Below are 25818 nucleotides of genomic sequence, written 5' to 3' on the forward strand. Positions count from 1 at the left end.
ACTTTCAATCTGAAAGTAGCTTTAGGTCTATAATGAGTCTCTTGTAGGCAGAATAACGATGGACCTTGTTTTTTTATACATTCTGACACACTATGTCTTTTGATTGGAGTATTCAGTCCATGTACATTCAAAGTACTTATTGATAGATTTATATTTATTGCAATTTTATTCCGTGTTTTGTGTTTGCTTCTGGAGATTTTCTCTGATCCTTTCTTGCATTTCTCTCATGTTTTGCTGATTTTCTTCAGTAATATAATAGGATTTCTCTTTATACTTTGCATGTTTATTAATGGTTTTTAATATATGGTTACCATTAAGTTTGTATATAACCTCTTCTGCAAATCAAGTATCAATCCATTCTTTCTTCCTCTCCTCATCATGTTTTAGATATGTTATTACATTTTATGTCTTTTTTCTGAATTCCTTGACTTGATTTTTACAAAAATATTCATTTTTACTGCTTTTGTGTTTCCTGCCCTAATACTGTCACTTTTGGTCTCTCCTTTCCACTCAGAGTCCCCTTTAATATCTGTTACAACGCTGGTTCAGTGATCACAAACTCTTAGTTTTGTCTGGAAAACTATTTTTTGCTCCTTTATTCTGAATGACAGCCTTCCTGGATAAAGTATTCTCTGCTGCAGATGTTTCCCATTCAGCACTTTGAATACCTCATGCCACTCCCTTCTGGTTTGCCATGTTTCTGTTAAGAAATCTTCAGCTAGCGTTATGGATTTTCCCATGTAAAATTAGGATTTCTTTTGTCTTGCTGCTTTTACAATTTTTTTTCTTTTTTAAAAATGTTTATTTATTTGGGGCACCTGGGTGGCTCAGATGGTTAAGCGTCTGACTTCAGCTCAGGTCATGATCTCACGGTTTGTGAGTTAGAGCCCAGCGTGAGGCTGTGTGCTGACAGCTCAAAGCCTGGAGCCTACTTCAGATTACGTGTCTCCCCATCTCTCCACCCCTCCCATGCTCATGTTGTGTCTCTCTGTGTCACAGTAATAAATGTTAAAAAATGTTTAAAAAATAAAATAAAAAATAAAAATGTTTATTTCAAGAGAGGGTGGGGAGGGGCAGAAAGAGAGGGAAACCCAAGCCAGCTCCATGCTGTTAGTGGGCAGCCCAACAAGGGGCTTAGTCTCACGAACCATGAGATCATGACCTGAGCTGAAACCAAGAGTCAGACACTTAACTGACTGAGCCACCCAAGCACCCCTTCAGATATTTTCCTTATCACTATATTTTGCAAATTTCATTACAATACGTCTTTGTGTGAGCCTGTTTTTGTTGATTTTGTTGGGAATTATCTGTGCCTCTTAAGTCTGGATGTGTGTTTACATCCCAAAATTAGGAAAGTTTTCAGGTATTATCTCTTCAAAAAATTTGCTCCCTTTTCTTTTTCTTCTCCTGAGACTCCTATAATACAAATATTATTATGTTTGGTAAAGTCACTGAGTTCCCTTCATCTATTCTTGTTTTGCATAATTCCTTTCTTTTGTTCAGGCTCATTGCTTTCCATTTTGTTGCCTTCTAGGTCATTAATTCATTCCTCTGTTTCTTCCAGCCTACTGTTCATTGCATCAAGTATATTTCTAATCTGGTTTATTGCATTCTTCATCTCTGATTCTTTTTTAACTTTCATCTCTGTGGTAATGGTCTCCATGATGCTTACATTCTTTTCTCAAGTCCAGTATATATACTTATGATTATTGCTTTAAGTTCTCCATTAGGCATGTTACTTATATCTGTTTCACTTAGATCTCTGTCTGTGACCTTATCCCATTCTTTCATTTGGTATAAAGTCTACATTTTGTCTAAGTTTCTGCCTTCTTCTCTGTGTTAGAAAACCAGTTATATCCTGCTCCTTAGATTAATGCCTTTATAAAGAGATCATGCAGTATCCAGGGCCTGGCACTTCAGGAAGTGTCCAGTGTGGGCTGCATGCACTTTGCTGTTCTATTCTGGCTGCTCTATCCTTCAGGCCCTTCATCTGCAGAGGCTCTCCTTGCCTGCTTTTGGCAGTGTTTGGTCCCTGGCCTAAATGCGGTGAGTTTTAATTAGATGTGTTCTGGCCTGCTTGTGAAATAAGACTTGTCAACACCTCCACCAGAACTGAGATCCTGAAGAAATCTCTGGTTGGATACACAGTGTGGGCAGGGGCTGGTGCTGGTCTTAGCGGGGAGAGGCCTGTTGCGTTAGGATTGAAGCAAATGTGACTGAAAAGGGCAAACCCACCGGAGCACTGTGGGGGGGGGGGGGGGCGCTTGGTGTATTCAAGTTAGGCAGCCTGGGTATGTGCTGTGCTGTTTGCAGGTTGGTCTTTATTTATGCTGAGGGGCAGGGGAGGGAAATGGTGCCAGCTAGCTCCTTTGTTCCAGGAGAGGCATCTCTGTGAAGAGTTAATAATACCCCCAATATGTACCCCAGGCACTCTTCAGCAGATAACTGTTTCCAAGCTGTCTGTCCCTGGGGTTGTTTGCCTATCTTCTCTCCAGGAGCAGCACAGTGTCCTCTAGGCTCTATCCCAACCAAGCTCACTGACCTTTAAAAAATCCAGGCTTTAAAAAAAAAATCCAGACTTTAAGCTCTGCTGGTTGCATAAACTCATTAAATTAGCACCTCTCATTTTTCAAGCCAGTGGCTATGGGGAAACACTCTCCTTGTGCATCCCCCTATATGCTCCTCTCTCTTTCACCCTTCTCCACCTCAGCTCCCTCCCCTCTGCAGCAGCCAGGATCTGTTTCTCCCCTAAACCATGTCTCTGCACTTCCTACCATCTTGGATGTGGCCTCTTCTCTCCCTTTAGTTGTGAAGTTTCTTCTGCCAGTCCTCAGGTTGGTTTCTGGGGTATTTAGGATATTTGACAGTTATCTAGTTGTGTTCATGGGTTAAGATGAGCCTAGAGCCTTCCTATTCTGCTGCTGTTTTCTTGTCTTCTCTTTATCACTACTTTTTGGCATTTTAATTACTATGTGTCTTGTTGTGGTCCTCCCTCATCTGATTATGTTGGGGGATCTCTGTGCCTCCTGGATCTAAGTATCTGTTCCTTCTCCACATTAGGGAAGTTTATAGCTTTTATTTCTTCAAAACAAGTTTCTGCCCCCTTTTCTCACTCTTCTTCTGAGATCCCTATAATGCAGATGTTATTACGTTTGATGGAGTCACAAAGTTCCCCAAATTTATTCTCATTTTGAATAATTCTTTTTTCTTCTATTTTGGTCACCTTGATTAATTTCCTTTACTTTGTCTTCCAGATCAACTCATTCCTCTGCTTCCTCTATCCTACTATTTATTCCATCAGGTGTATTTTTAATTTCATTTATTGTGTTATCTCTGATTGGTTCTTTTTTTTTATCTCTTTGTTATAGTCCTCACTGATGTTGTCTACTCTTTTCTCAAGTCCAGTGCATATCTTTACAATCATTACTTTAAATTCTCTCAGGCGTATTACTTACATCCGTTTCACTCTGGTCTCTTGCTATGGTTTTTTCCTGTTCTTTCATTTGGGACCTATTTCTCTGTCTCCTCATTTTGTCTGTTTCTGTATGTTAGGAAAGTCAGCTATGTCTCTTGCTTTTGAAGGTAATGGCCTTATGAAAAAGATATCCTGTAGTGCAGTGTTCCCGGTTCCCAAGGGCATAGCATTTCAGAAACTGTGTCTTAGGCATGTTGTGTGTGCCCTGCTGTTGAGTCTTGGCCTCTTTTTCTTTCAGTCTAGCTGTCTGCAGAGGTTCTCTCTGCCTACTGTGAGCAGTGTTAGGTTCCCAGCAGGTTTGGGCATTTTTTAACATGGTGTGCAGTGGTCTGCTTTGAAATGAGACCTGCCCCCTGCACCCCTAGAACTCAGGTCCTACAAAACACACAGGTCGGGAGATGTGGTACTGGCAGGGTTTGCCCCTATATTCTGGGGGAGGGGTTTGCAGCACTGTGACTAAGGGAAATATGACTGGGAAGTGAGGATTCACAGAAGCATGGAGGTGGGGGGTGGCAGGGTTTGGTGTAAGATGTTAAAGAAGGGAGTGTCAGTGGTGCTCTGATTCCTGCTGGTGGTTGTTGTTTATGGCTGGGGGCAATGGGAGGGAAGTGGTGCCTAACATCTTCTTTGTTCCTGGAGGGGTCTCCCTGTGATCCTTGTCTGGGACATGCTTTAAGGTGAGGAAATAACTCTACCTCCCATATGTCCCTGATGTTTTTCAAACTGCTGCTTCTAAACTGTATCTCTGAAGTTTGTCCTGCCAATTGTCACACCATTTTCTAGGTTACTTATGCTGATATGTCATCTAGTGGTATCTGTTGATCGAGGCAAGCTTAGGGTCCTCCTACTACATCATCTTCACAGCTGACCTCATATTCAGGGACATTTTGACATTGACCAGATATTTGGTATTAGGGCATTTTTATGTGTAATAATTTTTTAAAGATTTCCAGTTTTTTAAGATATATACTAATATTTTAACAGATGAAATATGCCTGGGATCTGCTTCAAAATAATCCAGGGGTGGGGTATACATGAAACCACATTTGCCAGGACTTGATAATTATTGAAGCTGGGTGACAGTTATATATTAAATATGTATTATTAAGTATTATGTTATATTATGCTATATCATATTATTATATTTCACATTATTCTCTATACTTTTGTAAATGTTTGAAATTTTCCATAATAAAAAAAATTTTAAAGACTCCTATGAAACTTAGGATACATCTCATTATAATTTGCCAACAGTGTTTTTTAGTTGAAATGAGGGGAGTTTACTAATACTGGTAAAAGGCAAGAACAGAAGGAAGCATTCTAGTATTACCAACTAATATTCTACTGTTACTCAATTACAAAAATAATTTGTTTATATCTCTTTCTTACTCTTTACTCTTTATTCTTTCATTCAACAAATATTTGCAAGTGCCTACTGTACAATTTAGGTGCTGAGTTACTAAATGATAAAGATATGATCCATGTCCTCAAAGAATCATAGTCTAGTAGAGAAAACAAGTATACAATACAAAAAAAACCCATAGTGATGAGTGTTATAATACAGGTAGGTAGAAACTGCTATAGGGTCCACCAACCTAGACCAGGCCTTTATTGCCTAGTTGGTAAAATAGTGGAGAGAGGACAGACTTCAGAATTAGACATAGATTCAAATTCGAGCTCTACTACTTACTAGTGGTGTGGCACTGGGGAAGTGATTTGACTGGGTGTCAACTTTAACACATTGTAATACTATATATCACACAGGGACAAGCAAAGGAAAAGTGCTCATATATATTAATTATTACCATCATCATCATCATCATCACCAATCTCCTGGCCAATGGTCACCACTCTATTCTCATCTAATTTCAACCAACTGTAATTACCATTGTCTAACTAAAATCATTCTTTTGTCAGTCAGACTACTACTCTGCTCAAGAAAATAAGCTGTCCCCCTTTTGCCTAGCACACTGTTTAAAACCATTCTGTATTTTCCAGGCTCTCCATAATCTATCTGTAATCTATATAGGTAGTCTTATTTCCCATTATTCCCAAAAATTTTCCTTAGCTTATTACAGTCACTGGTGTTAGTATATTCTCCCCAAGTAGACTGTTTCACTCCTTGGGAACAGAGGAACAATATATACTTTTTGCTGAGATTAGTTTCCTGACATTGGTGATCCCTCTGTTACACATGCAAATTTAAACATCAAACACATGGGTCTGGGAAATTCATAAGTTTATGGCTGTCCATCTGTCACCTTTGAAGCATCACCAGTACATTTTAAATGTCAGTCTAATCATGTCAACAAATGCTGTGGCAAGCTAGAAGAGTTGCACTACTGCAGGAAACTGAAATAAAATACTACCTTTCATTCCTCCAGTCACCAGTCTGGCCTGCATTATATCTCAGCCTCACAACATTCCAACCTGCAACATTTGGCCTTTGACCAATATAGTTCAAAAAATGACTATGCTTTTCCACTTCACTCAAAAGAAAAAATAACCATATTTTTGACAACTGTGGGGGTGGGTACAAGCCTCAATAAACAATGGCATATTAGAATATAACTATGCAACAAGTAGTAACCCATGCAAACCGCCAGACGGACAGACGTTCAAATCAACACTTGTAAAGAAATTCAATTGTGCTTGTAATATTGCAAACATAAAATGCTTTTAAATATTTGGCTCAAGAACTTGGTGTGTCTACTTCCAGCATTTCATGAGCTGGGAAAAGTTGAGATTCGTCATCAAAATTTAGGACAGCCATTAGCAGCTTAATAGAACTTTGTACACTGCAGTGCTGTTTAATTTGTTCACTTATGAAGATCGGAGAGGCAACAGTGATTTAGTGGAAAGAACACCAGGCTTTGAATTGGAAAAGCTAGCTTCTAGTCTGGGCTCTACTAATAATTCACCATGACATCTTTTACAAGTAAATTGCCCTTCACTGTGTGTCAGATTGCCCATGTGTGACAGGAGGCTGCACTATAAAACATCCAAAGTTCCTCCTAATTTTGACAATGCAAAACTCTTAAGTTCAGTGATAATATCCAAGTGTATAATTTACTACAGATAAGATATTGCCACTTTGTTTCTCTTAAAAACACAAGGAAAGTTATGAACAAATAATTACCTTATATTAAAATGATACTCTAGATTATATGACCACAATCACTTTACCCACACTGAACATCTTGAGTATGGAGACCACAAAGGGAATTTCAAAAATTTAGAAGCAGAAGTCATTTAAAATCACATACAACGAAAACTTATTTCCTAGTTAAATAAATTAATTTGAAAACTTCATCCTAAGACTTTTTTTTTTTTTGATGGAGCTAGTGTAGGTATATGTGAAGGAGAGGAAGCAGAAAAGAGAAATGGGTAATTGTAACTAAACACAATAAAGGGAGTAAAAGTAATACCATTTGATTAGCAACTGAAAACTTTCAATGTTCAAAAAAAGTTTTCCATATCTAGTAATACCACCAACTTTGGCATCAGGATACCTGTGTTTAATCCCAGCTCTGTTCTTAACTACATAATCTCTGGCTAGTCATGCTAACTCTCAAAGTCTCCTTATGTGTAAAATGATAGACCTTAAGCAAAAATTCTTAGGACCCTTAAAACGGTACTGTCCAATATGGCAGCCACTATCCACATATGCTATTTAAATTTATATTTCCATTAATTAAAATTAAATAAAGTTGAGAAGTCAGTTCCTCCATCCCCCTAGCCACATTTCAAGGCCTCAAAAGATACACAGGACTCTAGTGACTACCATACTGGACTGCCCAGAAATAGAACATTTCCATCATCAAGGAAAGTTTATTAGACAGCACTGCCTTAGAGCTCCAACATTCGGTTTGTCTTATGATTCTATCAAAAAGAAGAGACTATGATTTCAATGAGATATATGCACTCCCATGTTCACTGCAGCATTATTTACAATTGCCAAGATATGGAAACTGAAATTTTCATCAACAAATGAATATATGAAAAAGGATGTGATACATATACACAACAGAATATTACTCAGCCCTGAAAAAGAACAATATCTGACTATCCGTTAACAACACTGATGGACCTTGAGTACATTATGCTAAATGAAGTAAGTCAGAGAAAGACAAATACTGTATGAAATCACTTATATATGGAATCTAAAAAGTCAAACCTGTAAAAAACAGAATAAAATGGCAGTAACCAGGGGATGGGGGTAGATAAGATTGATGGGTATTACAAGCTTGTAATAAGTAGTGACACATTGAATGCACAGTACAATGAACACAGATAATATTGTACTATAATCATGTAATATGATAAATATCACAATGACAATCATATTACAATATATAAACATATCAAAGTTACACGCTGTACACCTTAAACTTACACAATGTTAAGTGTCAAATTTATTTGACAATAAATTAATTTACATGGTTTCTGCTTTTCAACATACCATTCTTTATATCCATCAATTTATGCTGACCTAAAGATAGAAGAATAAAGAACTGGATGTTGTTCATGCTACTGCAGAGAAATATAATGGCATTACACTTTGAAGAAAGTAAGAGGAAAATTTGAAAATGAGTGATTTTATCCTTATATAGGAACGGTTCTGAAAGACGATCTACATCTATAAATCAGAGAATAGTCTCACAAAATGATAAAAACAAACCTTTTATATATATTTTATTTACATTTTTCCCATTCTTTAAACTAAGATTACTCAAAACAATGCTAGGTACTAGGAATACCTTGCGTTTGTTCACTACTCTACTTCAAGAATTCTTTGATGCAGCTAAACTCAACTGGTGCCAGTCTCCATGTCATTACCCCCAGTAATACCCTCTCTACTAAAATCCTGGCTGTTCTGAAAAACTACTTGTTATGACACTCTTCATGCAGTCTTTCCTACCCTTTAATTATATCTGTTTTGTCACTCTATTTTGAACTCCACAGACTGCATCTTAGTTGAAGACAATGATTAAATCTTAGCAGTGTTGTAGCTACTTTTCCCCAGCCTTGTACAAACTACACTTTTTAGTATAATTCAATGATAGTAGAACATTAGGTCAAAATAACCTATATCTGGAAAAATGTAAGATCCAAGGACTAGAATACGAAGTAATCATATCATCTGTATCCATTTAGATTTTCATTTGGTCTACAAATCATCATCGCATTTCTGAAATGGTAAAACTTAGAACAGTGGATAACAATTAGCATGCTAAAGATAACCTCTCTGTTTACACATTATTATGTATTATTCCATAGCTTTAAAGTTAGAATAAGCCAGCTTTACATATCAAACAGGTCTTTAATCTAAAATTTGTTACACTATGAAACAGAAGGCTGATGAAATACTAACATGGTTTAATGTATTAATGGTCATCAAAAGTCTACAGATAAATCCAAAATCTATTAGACACTATATGTTGGCTATTTGACATGAAAACTGTCAAATCATGAATGTGCTTATTTTTCCTCCAGCCCTGAACTGACATTTTTGTTAAAAACAAAAAAGTACCACCTGGGGAAAATAATGAAGCCTTCTACTTGTACTATAAATATAAGGCTGCTTTCTATGATAGTTACCCACTATCATCCAGCATTTATCTAAAATGATATACAAAATACTTGTACAGCAGTTTTATTAGCTCTAGTCTAACAACACTATGGGGACACATGATGATCAAGCATAATCCCAAAGTGAAATAAGTGGGTTGGGGACATTCTGCAAGAAAATATATATGTTACCAATGATGTCAAACTTGACCAATGTTAAGATTTTTAAATTTAAAAATAGACAAGGTATTATGGATCGTATCCCCCAAGCCTCAACCCCCTAATGTGATGGTATTATAAGGTGGGGCCTTTGACAGGTAATTAGGTTTAGAAGAAGTCACTAGGGTACTGGCACACAAAAAAAGACACACAGATCAATAGAACAGAACAATGGAACAGAGTCCAGAAATAAACCTACACTTTAATGGTCAGTTAATTTATGACAAAGGAAGCAAGAATATACAAGGGGGAAAAGACTGTGTCTTCAACAAAAGGTGCTGGGAAAACTGGACAACAACATGCGAACCAACGAAACTGGACCAGTTTCTTACACAATACACAAACTAAAATGGATAAAAGATCTAAATGTGAGACTGGAAACCATAAAAGTCCTAGAAGAAAACATAGGTGGTAATTTCTTTGACACTGGCCATAGAAACATTTTTCTAGATGCCTCCTTAGGCAAGGGAAACAAAAGCAAATTTACACTATTGGGACTACAACAAAATAAATAGTTTTTGCAGAGTGAAGGAAACTATCAACAAAACAAAAAGGCAACCTACTGAATGGGAGAAGATATTTGAAAATGATAAAAATGCCATTTTATTTTTGTATTTAAATAAGTTATTTTAGGGGGTGCCTGGCTAGCTCAGTTGGTACAGCATGCAACTCTTGATCTTTTTTTAAATTTTTAACGATTATTTATTTTTAAGAGACAGAGCATGAGCAGGGGTGGGGCATAGAGAGAGGAAGACACAAAATCTGAAGCAGGCTCCAGGCTCCGAGCTGTCAGCACAGAGCCCAACGTGGGGCTCAAACCCAAGAACCGTGAGATCATGACCTGAGCTGAAATCAGATATTTAACTGATTGAGCCACCCAGGTGCCCAACGACTCTTGATCTTGGCGTGGTGAGTTCAAGTCCCACCTTGGTGTAGAGCTTACTTAGAAAATAAAAATTAAAAAAATGTTATTTTAACTCCAGTGTAGTTAACAGTGTTCTATTAGTCTCAAGTATACAGAATAGTGATTCAACAATTCCATTTCTCAGTTCTCATCAAGTGTACTCTTAATCTCCTTCACTATTTCACCCATCCACCTACCTACCTCCACTCTAGTAACCCTCTGTTTGTTCTCTATAGTTAAGAGTCTGTTTTTTGGTTTCTCTCTTTTCTTTAAAAAAAAATGTCATTTTATGGATAAGGACAGGAATGTGAGACAGGAAACCATCAAAACCCTAGAGGAGAAAGCAGGAAAAAACCTCTCTGACCTCAGGCGCAGCAATTTCTTACTTGACATATCCCCAAAGGCAAGGGAATTAAAAGCAAAAATGAACTATTGGGACCTCATGAAGATATAAAGCTTCTGCACTGCAAAGGAAACAATCAACAAAACTAAAAGGCAACCAATGGAATGGGAAAAGATATTTGCAAATGACATATCGGACAAAGGGCTAGTATCCAAAACCTATAAAGAGCTCACCAAACTCCACACCTGAAAAACAAATAATCCAGTGAAGAAATGGGCAGAAAACATGAATAGACACTTCTCTAAAGAAGACATCCAGATGGCCAACAGGCACATGAAAATATGCTCAACATCGCTCCTCATCAGGGAAACACAAATCAAAACCACACTCAGATACCACCTCACGCCAGTCAGAGTGGCTAAAATGAACAAATCAGGAGACCACAGATGCTGGCGAGAATCGGGAGAAAGGGGAACCCTCTTGCACTGTTGGTGGGAATGCAAACTGGTGCAGCCACTCTGGAAAACAGTGTGGGGTTCCTCAAAAAATTAAAAATAGATCTACCCTATGACCCAACAATAGCACTGCTAGGAATTTACCTAAGGGATACAGGAATGCTGATGCATGGGGGCACTTGTACCCCAATGTTTATAGCAGCACTCTCAACAATAGCCAAAATTATGGAAAGAGCCTAAATGTCCATCAACTGATGAATGGATGAAGAAATTGTGGTTTATATACACAATGGAATACTACGGGGCAATAGGAAAGAACGAAATAGGGCCTTTTGTAGCAACGTGGATGAAACTGGAGAAGAGTTCTGCTAAGTGAAATAAGTCATCCAGAGAAAGACAGATACCATATGTTTTCACTCTTATGTGGATCCTGAGAAACTTGCCAGAAGACCATGGGAGAGGGGAAGGAAAAAAAAAAAAAAAAAGGTTAGAGAGGGAGGGAGCCAAACCATAAGAGACTCAAAAACTGAGAACAAACTGAGGGTTGATGGGGGGTGGGAGGGAGGGGAGGGTGGATGATGGGTATTGAGGAGGGCACCTGTTGGGATGAGCACTGGGTGTTGTATGGAAACCAATTTGACAGTAAATTTCATATTTAATAAATAAATAAATAAATACATACATACATACATACATAATTCAAATGTCATTTTATTTTTTTCAATATATGAAATTTATTGTCAAATTGGTTTCCATACAACACCCAGTGCTCATCCCAACAGGTGCCCTCCTCAATACCCATCATCCACCCTCCCCTCCCTCCCACCCCCCATCAACCCTCAGTTTGTTCTCAGTTTTTAAGAGTCTCTTATGGTTTGGCTCTCTCCCACTCTAACCTCTTTTTTTTTTCCCTTCCCCTCTCCCATGGTCTTCTGTTAAGTTTCTCAGGATCCACATAAGAGTGAAACCATATGGTATCTGTCTTTCTCTGTATGGCTTATTTCACTTAGCATCACACTCTCCAGTTCCATCCACGTTGCTACAAAGGGCCATATTTCGTTCTTTCTCATTGCCATGTAGTACTCCATTGTGTATATAAACCACAATTTCTTTATCCATTCATCAGTTGATGGACATTTAGGCTCTTTCCATAATTTGGCTATTGTTGAGAGTGCTGCTATAAACATTGGGGTACAAGTGCCCCTATGCATCAGTACTCCTGTATCCCTTGGGTAAATTCCTAGCAGTGCTATTGCTGGGTTATAGGTGGAGGTTCCTCAGAAAATTAAAAAATGTCATTTTAAATGGTACATAAGATCTGGTCTTTTCTTGGAAATCAAACATTAAGGAACACTAAGAGAAAGTAGTGGCACATCTACAAAATGAAGTAATCTGAAGATGAATGTGCTTATAAAATAATACTAGTGCTCTAATATGTTAGTAAGAGGAAAGGAGCAAATAATATTTTTGAATGCCAACTATGCATCAGAAAGTATTTTATGTTAATGGTAGAGAACGCATATTAATATTTTCAATGTAAAAGGACAACTAAAGGACACAAATACCAGCAGTGAACTTTGGAGGACAGAAAAATATTTAGAAAAACATTGCTTTTGCTTTTGATTTACTGAGCATGTTACATTGCCACAAAGCTAAGAAATTATATATATATATACACATATATATATTTATTTATATATATAATATACATACATAATTATAAATTATACATACCACACACACACACACACACACACTTTCATGTTTATGAGACAAAAGCAAATGACACCAGAAACCTTTTTAAGATAACATAATTCTAAGGTTATTTCTGTGTTCAGTACTCATTCAGGTTCACTATATTCGCATTTTCATTAAGAATAACAGTTATAGCATACAACATATTACAACTGGCAAAGTTAAATAAAGACAGTTAATGATGAAAATGGGTTAAACTCTCAGGTTTAAGATGGATGGGAATTACCCAGTACCTGTGAATTATAGTCTTCATCAAAATTAAAGCTCTAGCACTTACAAGGCCCATCTTAAGTTAGCCAGAATAACTGCCGAGCTCAGTGTGGCTTGGATAAATATGGTTTTTAATGTATTATTAAATTATAGAATATTAGTGTTAAAACATGAATAAAGCACAGTGTTTTAATTATGATATTGTATGAAAGAACAAAACTATTTTGGAATTTCTAAATACTCAATAATTATGGTATAATTATTACTGAATAACACCTGAATATGTCAAAAGTTTATCTTAGATAAATAAAAATTTAAGAAGTAGAAAATTTAAAATAAAAACATATATAGGCAATATAGGAGTTACACAAATTTACAGTTTAAAAAATCCTTCAGAAATGATACAAGACTAGCAAAATTCAACTCTAGTCAGTTTATGCTAATCAAGATTTGATAAATATAACAATTGTCAAAATCAGCAATTGAATTTAAAAGAAAACACCTAACAGCTCCCTTTTACACACACATATATACCTGTGTATATGCTATATATAAGAAAAAAAATTAGGCTATATCTACCTTGTGGGGATGTGAGAAAGGAATACTGAGAGCACTGTATTTACTTGAAAAGACAGTAACACTCCAACAAGAGATGTTTTTACTCTATCCCTCTCTATATACCCTCTGACCTTAGCCAAATTAATCTTCTTAGGCCCAAACATGTCAAGCACATTACTCCCTCAGTACTTTCACTCACTTCTTTTCCCTGCTAAAATGTCTTCCCATCTCGTGCGCCTAACAGTGCCTGGCACATAGCAGGTGCTCAAAAAACATTTGTTGAATGAGTATGTTTTGTTGAATGAGTATGTTTACTTAAACCCTTCATTGAAGGCCTAGCTCAAGTTCCATTAGCTCATTCGTAGCCATCCCTATAAATTCATATAGCTCTTACCTGCGTGAAGCACTAATTTAGTGTTAAACAAATGTTATAATTTACCTTTTAAAATGTATGCGGCCTATTTTTCTGCTAAAAGGTAGGCTCCTTATATATACTCTTATGCCGCTTTGTGCCCAAAGGGCTTTGGACCTCAAAACTAAGTAATAATTCACAGGTTTAAATAAGGCAGTACACATAGGTAATTTAGCAAATTCTTTCATGTTTTATTGAATGCCTATGTGCCAAACAATTATGGAGGTAAATGATAACCAAAGGTCCTAAAGCTAATCTGAAATTGTAAGACTGAGTAGTATTAACTTTTTGAGAATCTAATGAGAATTGTGAACTATGCCCCCCCCAAATGTAGTTATTCTCAAATTTTTAAATATGCTTATAGGTCTCTTCACACTCTCAGACCCATTTGAAGACCTAATTAATCTAGCCCCACCGCAAATAACATTTATCACAAGTACTTTTATATAATATACGGATACCTTACAGAATATTTCTCTTCTTCTTCAAAATCTTGTAGGAATGTTCTAAGATCAAATACTATAATAGATGAAATTTTATAAACTGTTTACTGCTAAATAAATGGAAGGTAGTATTCTTCTGACTAAATTTTTACCTTCTGAAGATTGTCCCTGGATAAATACAGCAAGTGTTTTAAAATAGAATAACTTCTACTCAAGGAGAAATATAGACCAATTTCCCTGTTGAACATGGATGCAAAAATCCTCAACAAGATATTAACCAACCGGCTCCAACAATACACTAAAAAAATTATTCACTACAACCAAGTGGGATTTATACCTGGGATGCAGGGTTGGTGGTTCAATATCTGCAAAACAATTAACGTGATTCATCACATCAATAAAAGAAAGGACAAGAACCATATGATCCTCTCAATAGATGCAGAGAAAGCATTTGACAAAATACAGCATCCTTTCTTGATACAAACACTCAAGAAAGTAGGGATAGAAGGAGCATACCTCGAGATCGTAAAAGCCATATATGAATGACCTAATGCTAATATCATCCTCAATGGGGAAAAACTGAGAGCTTTCCCCTAAGGTCAGGAAAAACACAGGGATGTCCCCTCTCACCACTGTTATTCAACATAGTATTGGAAGTCTTAGCCTCTGCAATCAGACAATACAAAGAAATAAAGGCATCCAAATCGGCCAGGAAGAGGTCAAACTTTCACTCTTCGCAGATGACATGATACTCTATATGGAAAACCCAAAAGATTCCACCAAAAAACTGCTAGAATTGATTCATGAATTCAGCAAACTTGCAGGATATAAAATCAATGCACAGAAATCGGTTGCATTCCTATACACCAACAATGAAGCAACAGAAAGAGAAATCAAGGAATCGATCCCATTTACAGTTGCACAAAAAAACATAAAATACCTAGGAATAAATCTAACCAAAGAGGTGAAAAATCTATATGCTGAAAACTATAGAAAGCTTATGAAAGAAATTGAAGACACAAAAATATGGAAAAAGATTCTGTGCTCCTGGATAGGAGGAACAAATATTGTTAAAATGTTGATACTACCCAAAGCAATCTACATATTCAATTCAATCCCTATCAAAATAACACCAGCATTCTTCACAGAGCTAGAACAAATAATCCTAAAATTTGTATAGAACCAGAAAAGACCCCGAATAGCCAAAGCGATCTTGAAAAAGAAAACCAAAGCAGGAGGCATCACAATCCCAGACTTCAAGCTACACTACAAAGCTGTAATCATCAAGACAGTATGGTACTGGCACAAGAACAGACACTCAGATCAATGGAAGAGAATAGAGAACCCAGAAATGGACCCACAAATGTATGGTCAACTAATCTCTGACACAGCAGGAAGAATATTCAATGGAATAAAGACAGTCTCTTCAGCAAGTGGTGCTGGAAAAATGGACAGCGACATGCAAAAGAATGAACCTGGACCACTTTCTTACACCATACACAAAAATAAACTCAAAATGGATGAAAGACAGGAAGCCATCAAAATCCTTGAGGAGAAAGCAGGCAAAAACCTCTTTGATCTTGGCCACAGCAACTTCTTACTGAACATGTCTCTGGAGGCAAGGGAAACAAAAGCAAAAATGAACTCCTGGGACCAAATCAAAATAAAAAAGCTTCTTCTGTACAGCGAAGGAAACAATCAGCAAAACTAAAAGGCAACTGACAGAATGGGAGAAGATATTTGCAAATGACATATCAGATAAAGGGTTAGGATCCAAAATCTACAAAGAACTTATCAAAGTCAACACCCAAAAAACAAATAATCCAGTGAAGAAATGGGCAAAAGACATGAATAGACACTTCTCCAAAGAAGACATCCAGATGGCCAACTGACACATGAAAAAATGCTCAACATCACTCATCATCAGGGAAATACAAATCAAAACCACAATAAGATACCACCTTACACCTGTCAGAATGGCTAACATTAACAACTCAGGCAACAACAGATGTTGGTGAGGATGCAGAGAAAGAGGATCTCTTTTGCATTGTTGGTGGGAATGCAAGCTGGTACAGACACTCTGGAAAGCAGTATGGAGGTTCCTCAAAAAACTGAAAATAGAACTACCTTACAACCCAGCAATTGCACTACTAGGCATTTATCCAAGGGATACAGGTGTGCTGTTTCGAAGGGACACATGCACCCCCATGTTTATAGCAGCACTATCTAAAATAGCCAAAGTATGGAAAGGGCCCAAATGTCCATTGATGGATGAATGGATAAAGAAGGTGTGGCAATATATATATATATATATATATATATATATATATATATATATATATATATATATATATATATTCTGGAGTATTACTCTGCAATTAAAAAGAATGAAATCTTGTCATTTGCAACTACGTGGATGGAACTGGAGGGTATTATGCTACGTGAAATTAGTCAGAGAAAGACAAAAATCATATGACTTCACACATATGAGGACTTTAAGAGACAAAACAGATGAACATAAGGGAAGGGAAACAAAAATAATATAAAAACAGGGAGGGGGACAAAACAGAAGAGAGTCATAAATATGGAGAACAAACTGAGGGTTACGGGAGGGGTTGTGGGAGGGAGGATGGGATAAATGGGTAAGGGGCATTAAGGAATCTACTCCTGAAATCATTGTTGCACTATATGCTAACTAATTTGGATGTAAATTTAAAAAAATAAAAAATAGGGGCGCCTGGTTGGCGCAGTCGGTTAAGCGTCCGACTTCAGCCAGGTCACGATCTCACGGTCCGTGAGTTCGAGCCCCGCGTCAGGCTCTGGGCTGATGGCTCAGAGCCTGGAGCCTGTTTCCGATTCTGTGTCTCCCTCTCTCTCTGTCCCTCCCCCGTTCATGCTCTGTCTCTCTCTGTCCCACAAATAAATAAAAAAACGTTGAAAAAAAAAAAAAATAAAAAATTAAAAAATAAAAAAATAAAAAATAAAATTAAAAAAGAATAATTTCTATTTAAATTGATATATTTTTACCTAGAATGGTCAATAACACCTTGATTAAGGAACCCCTTACAGAAAAATATTCCTATATACTATATTGCTTAAATATATTTTTTAAAAAGCTTCATTTTGTGGAGGTCAAAAGTTCTAGAAATATAAAGAGCTGGGAACATAAGAAAAGGAGATCCCCTTTCAGTGTGGGACCAGTTTTTAGGAGCTGTTCAGAAGAAAAATCTCAACACCACATGGCTGTTTATAACTGTAGATCACAAGACATGAGTGGGGAAGAGAGGGAAGTTACAGTCTGCTATCCTTGGGAAAGAAAAAAGTAGATTACCCATCTCTAATCACTCCTACTTTTTGATCTTTCTGCTCTTCACCTCTTTACTCTACCCCTTTATTTTTTTCGGCAACTATTTGCTCCAACTGATTTTAAAGTTTTATTTTACCTTCCTATTTTTTTCTTCTTTCTCCCTTTCTTTCCTTTAGTAGACCTGAAGTGCTAATAGCTTGCCTCGTCAGCAGGGGAGGAGGGACTGTGACTGACTACACTAGTACTATTCTTTCTGGGTGATTTTGGTTATCCACAGACCTAATGTACAAATACTCTTGAGATAAACAGAAACTTAACTCTACAACTGAGGAAGTTTAGTCTCTTCTGAAGTATCAGGTAGCATCACAAATTGGCCTGAAAAATCAAGCACTGCGCCTGAATAAACTAATGATTATTGAATCCAACATAAACTGGCAAAAGAGAGACTGGTTTCAAAATACGGGGCTGTGTTTCAGGCATATCACCTTCTTTGTACTAAAGCTTCAGTCTAGGAATGCAAAGGGATCTTAAAGGTCTTCTGGTCCAACCATTTCTCTCATTTTGAATCTCTCCTATAACACACTACCAAGTGACCCTCCAGTTTATGTATGGCCCCTTTTGGTAAGGGGAAATTCCACCGATAAATCATTTCATCTTTTTATAGCTCTATGAGAAAGTTCTTCCATAGATAAACTGAAACACATGTCCATATAATTTCCACTGGTCCTGGTTCCACTCCTTTGGGTCATTCAGGACAGGTCCAGCCATATTTGCCCATGAAAACATTTTAATTCCCTTTTAGTGATTTCTTAAATGCACTCGTGTCTCCCACACTCTTTTCCAAGAGTAAGAAAGTTTCTGACAATGACCAAGTGCTACTGAACTCATCCTCTGCTTTAACACAGATACTACTGTATTTTTTTCTAAAAGTAAAGCAAGAAAAGATGTTAATGCTTCATTTTGTAGCCACAGCCTAAGAGCTATTTCTCAACACCAACATAAAAGTCTTACACAAAGATGCACTGTTTTAGAGTAATCACTACTGAGTCACTAACAAAAGATTTGTTTATATCATAGAGCTTATTTTCTTTAGAAAATGAGTGGGTGAGTAATATCTAAGAGAATAAACTACATTAAATCTACATTAAATCTGCATTATCAATAAATCTACAGAAAACAGTAGAGTCTACCAGCTATGTCATTATTCATTATACTGCTATATGAAAAGAAGATACTTTGCTGAAATAGAAAACCTTAAAACTCTGTCTATATTTGCTCACAAAATCCTTGAAAAATATAGCGGCACTGAAGAACAAATGAACAAACTACAAAAACGTACCTATACAATTTGGTCCTTCTATGATTACATCTCAAATATTCTATTTCAAAGGACTGGCATGCTAATTGAAAGATAAGATGGTGGTGTAGTAGGAGGACACTAGGCTTGTCTTGTCCCAAAATACAACTAGATAACTATCAAATCATTCGAAGTACCTCAGAAACCTACCTGAAGACTGACAGAATTAACTCCACAACTAAAGGGAGAGAAGAAGGCACTTTGAGGAAGGTAGGAAGTGTGGACACATTATACAGGGGAGAAAGAGACTGTGGGTGCTGCAGAAGAGAGGGAGCTGTGGTCACAGAGAAGGGTGAGAGAGAGTAGAGCACACAAGGGAACACACAGAACATTTCTCCAAGGCCACTGCATGGGAAAAACAAGAGGGGCTGATTTTCAGGAGTTCTTGCAACCAGCAGGATTTAAAGCCTGGCGTTCTAAAGGTAGGCAGATTCGACTGAGATAGAGCCCTGAGGGCACTGCCCTGCTCCTAGAGGAGGCAGGCAAACAACCTTGGGGCAGACATGGAAATAGGGATTTGAAGAATGTCTGGGGCATACAGTGGGGAGATTATTCACTGTACTTGGAACATATCCCTGAGAGGTAGCATTCAGCTATGCCCCTCCCAGGACAAAAGAGCTGGTTGATGTCATTTCCCTCCCCTGCCCTTCAGCATAAACCAAAAAGCCACCTGCAGAAAGCAGCTGAGCCCCAACCCTAGCTGCCTATTCTGCTTACACCAAGTCCCACATCTCTGAGCTCTGGTGCAACTGTCGTTCTCAGTCAGCCTTCCTCAGTCCCAGCATGTTGAAACCCTCCCCCAGACCAGTGTAGGCCCCTGCCCACACCACATGCTAAGGCCTGGAGTTTAAAAGGCAGCAGACTTTTGGCTGGGATAGATCTCAGAGGGCACTGCCCTGCTCCTGGAGACAGAGAAAGCAAACAACCCAAAAGCAAACAGTGTAGAAACAGAGATTTGAAAAAAGTCTGGGACATACAAGAGGGTTATTATTTGCTCTTCTGAGTGCTTCCCTGAGAGTAGCAAGCACTGAGACCCCTCTCCAGAGACAAAGGAGCTGGCTGGTACCATTTCCCTGCCCCACCCCTCAGCAAAAACACAGAGCCACCTGCAGTAAACAGCACATTACCTACAGTGTCTGCATAACCTGCTTATACCAAGTCCCACACCCCTGCACACTAGAGGTACTGACCTTCTTAGTCAAACATGCCTCAGTCCGAGCGTAGCAGACTCCTTCCCCAGAAGACCAGCAGAAACCCCCTGCCCACACACATCTCCTGCCCAGAGAGCTCTGCAGGGCTTGAGTTCTAGTGGAAGTACTATCAGGTCTTAATTAAACAGCAGACTGGAGAACACCTAGTTAAAACTTTCTACATTCTGGTCTAGAACCAAACACTGCCCACTGAAGACAAGGAGAGCCTCTGCAGGTGACTAGCCTGAAGGACAGAGCAGCCTAAACATAACAGAAGAGCACAGCACACACTGCACACACCAGGCACACTCCCTGAAGTAGGATGCCCTGGACAATACATAACATCTTCATAAAGCCATTAATTTCAGAAGCAAGAAAAAATCATAAAAGCAGCAATACAAAAGAAGCCCCTAACTTACAAGGTTAGCCTCATAAGGGGAGCTACAGATTTCTTAACAGACACTTGGCAAGCCAGAAGAGAGTGGCTTGATACATTTAATGTGCTGACTGGAAAAAATCTGCAGCCGAGAGTACTCTATCCAGCAAGGCCATCATTCACAATAGAAGGAGACATAAAGAATTCCCCAAACAAAAACCAAAGGAGTTTGTGACCACTAATATTACAAATATTAAAGGGGACTCCTTGAGTGGAAAAATCTCCAGAAACAATGACGCAACAAGTAATAAAATGGCACTAAATACATACCTATCAATAATTACTCTTAATGTAACTGGACTAAATCAAAAGACATAGGGTGTCTTTTGCATAAATGTATTAAAAAACAAGACTTATCTATACACTACCTACAAGAGATTTATTTTAGGGGCACCTGGGTGGCTCAGTTGGTTGAGCATCTGACTTTGTCTCAGGTCATGATCTCATGGCTAATGAGTTTGAGCCCCTCATCGGACTCTGTGCTGACATCTCAGAGCCTGGAGCCTGCTTCAAATTCTGTGTCTCCCTCTCTCTCTGTCCCTCCTCCACTCTCACTCTTGGCCTCTCTCTCTCTCAAAAATAAACATTAAAAAAAATTTTAAAGATTTATTTTAGACCTAGAGACACCTACACATTGAAAGTGAGGGGATGGATAAACATCATACAAATGGATGTCAAATGAAAGCTGGACTAGCAATACTTATATGGAAAAACTAGATTTTAAACCAAAGACTGCAATAAGAGATGAAAAAGGGCACTACATCATAATAAAGGGGCCAATCCAACAAGAAGATCTAACAAATGTAATTATTTATGCATCAAATATGGGAGCACCCAAATACATAAAACAATTAATAACACAAATATATAAAACAATAACAAACATAAATGAACTTATTGAAAATAATACAATAATAGTAGGAGACAATAACACCCCACTTACATCAATGGACAGAAAATCTAAACAGAAAAACAACAGGAAACAATGGCTTAGAATGACACACTGGACCAGATGGACTTAACAGCTATATTCAAAACACTCCAACCAAAATAGCAGAATACACATTCTCTTCACATTCACATGGGACATTCTCCACAACAGAGCACATACTAGGTCACATATCAGGCCTCAACAAATACAAAAAGATTGAGATCATTCCAAGCATTTTTTATGACCACAACATTTTATACTTTTTAAAGACTGTCTTATTAAATGTATCATGAATAAGCAACAAGGGTCTTAAAACAATCAAAAGTGTAAGACGAAAGAAACAAGGCTGCATAAAAGTATTCATTTCAATTTAAAAAAATGATAATGTTAACACAACAAATTTCTTTTTTTTAATATGAAATTTATTGTCAAATTGGTTTCCCTACAACACCCAGTGCTCATCCCAACAGGTGCCCTCCTCAATGCCCATCACCCACTTTCCCCTCCCTCCCACCCCCATCAACCCTCAGTTTGTTCTCAGTTTTTAAGAGTCTCTTATGGTTTGCCTCCCTCCCTAACTTTTTTTCCCTTCCCCTCCCCCATGGTCTCCTGTTAAGTTTATCAGGATCCACATAAGAGTGAAAACATATGGTATCTGTCTTTCTCTGTATGACTTATTTCACTTAGCAGAACACTCTCCAGTTCCATCCACGTTGCTACAAAAGGCCATATTTCATTCTTTCTCATTGCCAAGTAGTATTCCATTGTATATATAAAGCACAACTTCTTTATCCATTCATCAGTTGATGGACATTTAGACTCTTTCCATAATTTGGCTATTGTTGAAAGTGATGCTATAAACATTGGGGTACAAGTGCCCCCATGCATCAGCACTCCTGTATCCCTTGGGTAAATTCCTAGCAGTGCTATTGCTAACATAACAAATTTCTATTCTACTTGCTAGAGACTACTGACACTGTCAAGGGAAACAGGTTATCAGTCCACTGGCCTGAAGGAGGTGTGACTTAAATGGGCATCTAAAGGTCAGAAAATATATGGCATTACACTAAGTGCTGGGAATATAAAGATTCTTTTTTTTTTTTTTTTTTTTGAGAGAGTGGGCACGAGTGGGGGAGGGGCAGAGGAAGAGGGAGAGAATCTTAAGCAGGCTCCATGCCCAGCGCGATACCCAGCGCGGAGCCCAACGTGGGGCTCAATCTCAGGACCATGAGATCATGACCTGAGCCAAAATCAACACCCTTTCATAAAGATAATGCATTATGATTTGGGGCAGTTTACTTGAGTTCTCTCAACCTTAGTTTTTCATTTGTAAAATGGTGATCATAACTACAACATAAAGTTGACCTGAGAGTTAAGTGAAATAACATACGTAAAGTATTTTAGCATGGTGCCTGGTCTTATAGTAACCACTTAATAAATGGTGGCTTCCAGTGACTTATTAATGGCCAAACAAAAAGACTGTTCAACTCCCTCCTCTAGGCTTCAGTGATAACACACTATGCTGGTTTGCTTTTTACCATTGACCATTCCTCTGTCTCTGCATCTCCTCCATGAAGTCTTTATTACTTTCAACCAGGTTTGGGGCTCTGTCTTTTGAACCCTCAGATCACTTTGTACTTCTCCTGAGGCAAGGTATTTCCCTTGCTCTGAATCACAGAGTACACTACTTCATTGCCTGGCATTTATTTATTCCTGTAGATTTTACTGAGTACCTAATGTAAGTCCTACCAGTACTAGGGATACAAAAATTAGTATCATAAATACTGTCCTCAAGCATCTTATAGGAGGGCAGAACAGGCAAGTAAATAGTATATTATTTGAAGTGCAGTTAAGTCATAAGGTAACAGTATGCTTAAGATCCTCTGGAAGCACAAAGACGAGTTATTTAAATTAGACTGAGAAAATCGGGAACAGGATCTTGGAAAACATATTAGTATATGAGGAGCTAGTACACAAATATCTGTTACATGAATGAATGGACTATGAATAGGAACTAACTAGATGAAGATGGTTCTCATCAGGTCCAGAGAAAGAGCAGGAGAAAAGGCTTGGAGTACAGATGTTAACAAGATTTCCTGAGAGACAAAGGATGAAGCTGGAAAGCCAAGGCAGGGTTGGGTGTTCCAGACATAGGAGTCTTAACCTGACTCCAGAGGACAGATGACTGAATGCCAATAAAGGCTTTTAAGTAGTAAAGGAGTATAATCAGATTTACATTTTAGCATAAGTCTGGCAGTTCAGGGAAAATGGATTCCATGACAGCTTGGCTAGAGACAGCAAGTCCAGTTGGAAAGATGTTGTGATAATTTAGATAAATTATGAGAACCAGAAATGTTGAAATGGAAGATGAATCAAGACGGATACTGACTCACTTTAAACTTTGGCTGAACTGAGTTATTCATATTTGTATTTTCTGCAAACAGTGCATTTTACACTTAAAACCCGCTACAGATACCTACCTGTAGACATTTGTCGACTACTGTTATTGAAACCTAATTAGGGAACTGCAGCTAGCAGCCAGCTGAGTCACTTCCGGTACAAAGATTCCTAAGTAAAAACACCTTTTTCCCATTACACAACTCAAAAGAAACAGGTTTATTATTCAAACCTGGAGAGGAACAACAGTGAATACAAACACCGCGCACTGCAGAAAGACTTTGAGACGTCTCCATTCTGGTCTTTTTCACCCCCAAATGTTTAAACAAAGTCTTTCAAAGGGTCATGAGACCCCGCCCTGTGCGCCCAGTCGAATGCCTTGAATTTCTTTTCTCTTTCTGTTCAAGTCAGTTTGCTGCAACTTGTGGCCAGGCCAGCCTTTTTCACCCAGCCGTTTCCCAGCTTTCACTGTGTCGTCGTATAAACAGCTAACCGCGGGAGTTTGAGAAAAAAGTACTATCACAGACTGAGGAAATCCAAGGGGGAGAGGTAGCTGTTTTGAGGTTTCTAACGTTTAAGACTCCCTGACCTTGCCAAATTTCTCACAACCCCACCTCCACCCCACCTCTTGCTGTGGTGCTCCCTTCTGAAGTTAGGAGGATCCCTTCTATAGTTACTAGCAAGCTATATCTGCACCCAGAAACTACAAAAGTGTTTGTTTTTTAACTTACCCTGATAGCCGCCATATCTGTGACCTTCTCCGTCTAAGTTTTCATATGGTGGGCGGAGAGGGACAAAACAATTCAACTCTGCTCCCCTCACGAGCCCCGCCTGGTTACGTCTCTTCTACTGGTTCCGCCCTTTTTCTACCCTCCAATGCGGCTCTAGGAAGCTGCTACCATTGGTCAGCTGTCTTCCAGTAAAACCTTTCATCGTTGTGATTGACTGTTTCTATCCTTGATAAAGCCTTTCAGAATATCCTCCATAATCCAGTTGAAAGCTATTTGGCTGGGTGCAGAAGTTTGTACTATTTTCGTTATTTCAGGCGTATGTGATTTGTCTAAATAAGGATCTAAAACCCAAGTCCAGGTGCCTTTATATCTATAAGTCAGGTCCAGGCAAATCGAACAAACCTTTCTTAAAAATGTAAAGAGAAAGGAAAAGAGTTGTATTCAAGCCCAAATTAAAACAGCTGCCTTTATACACACTCTTCACAAAGAAGAGAATGCTCCGGGGAAGGAACTTTTGATGCAGGTATATATTTTTTTTTTCCATAGTTACAAATCATCCTGAGGAAAGACATTTCAGAAGGTTAAAGACTTTATCTTATGTTGTTGATATGTGCAAGTCTGCATGACTAATCTTTTGGGAACCAGGGAGATTTTCTTTCTTTTTCTTATCTTTATGTTTGGAATGCTCCTTTTTGGTTTTTTGGTTTTTTTTTTGTTTTTGTTTTTGTATTTTTTTTTTTTTTTTTTTTTTTTTTTTAGCGAAGCATATGTACAATATGTGCTTGGGGCAGAAATAGAGTCCATGCTTTGAAGTTTGCAGAGTCATTTTGACCTTCGTAAACGTTACAGAATACTTTCCTGGGAGCCCAGCAGCAGGACCCACAAACACATGAAAAGTTGAAAATTTCCTTTATCAGTCACAAAAAGAACATGCTACCTCTGCAATACATGATCAAGTTACTTCATTCTAAGACTATGTCACTATGAGCCTACTATATGCCAGGCACTTGTTCAAAATACAGAACAAAACAGCTTATGTTTCCAAGAGGAAAAGACAAATAAATGTTACAAAGTGCCAACTGCTATGAAGGAAAATAAAATAATATGGGGATAAGGAGAGAATT

At 38.0% G+C, this 25818-nt stretch overlaps 1 protein-coding gene across 3 annotated transcripts in view; it reads right to left on the reverse strand.

Annotated features, from left to right (window-relative positions):
* The window catches only part of APOOL (apolipoprotein O like), a 122988-nt gene extending 98190 nt beyond the window's left edge, over positions 1-24798 (reverse strand). For 2 of the 3 annotated variants that reach the window (XM_081793014.1, XM_081793013.1), the window contains exon 1: positions 24695-24789. In XM_081793014.1, coding sequence (XP_081649140.1) covers positions 24695-24709 — 15 coding nt within the window. In that variant the 5' untranslated portion in view covers positions 24710-24789. Of the gene's footprint in view, positions 1-24694 lie in introns of all 3 variants that reach the window. The other variant, XM_081793015.1, reaches the window with a different exon arrangement.
* Between the last annotated feature and the right edge of the window lie 1020 nt (positions 24799-25818).

The sequence above is a fragment of the Panthera onca genome, chromosome X (assembly GCF_046562875.1).
Source record: "Panthera onca isolate mPanOnc1 chromosome X, mPanOnc1 haplotype 2, whole genome shotgun sequence".
Taxonomy (NCBI): Eukaryota; Metazoa; Chordata; class Mammalia; order Carnivora; family Felidae; genus Panthera; species Panthera onca.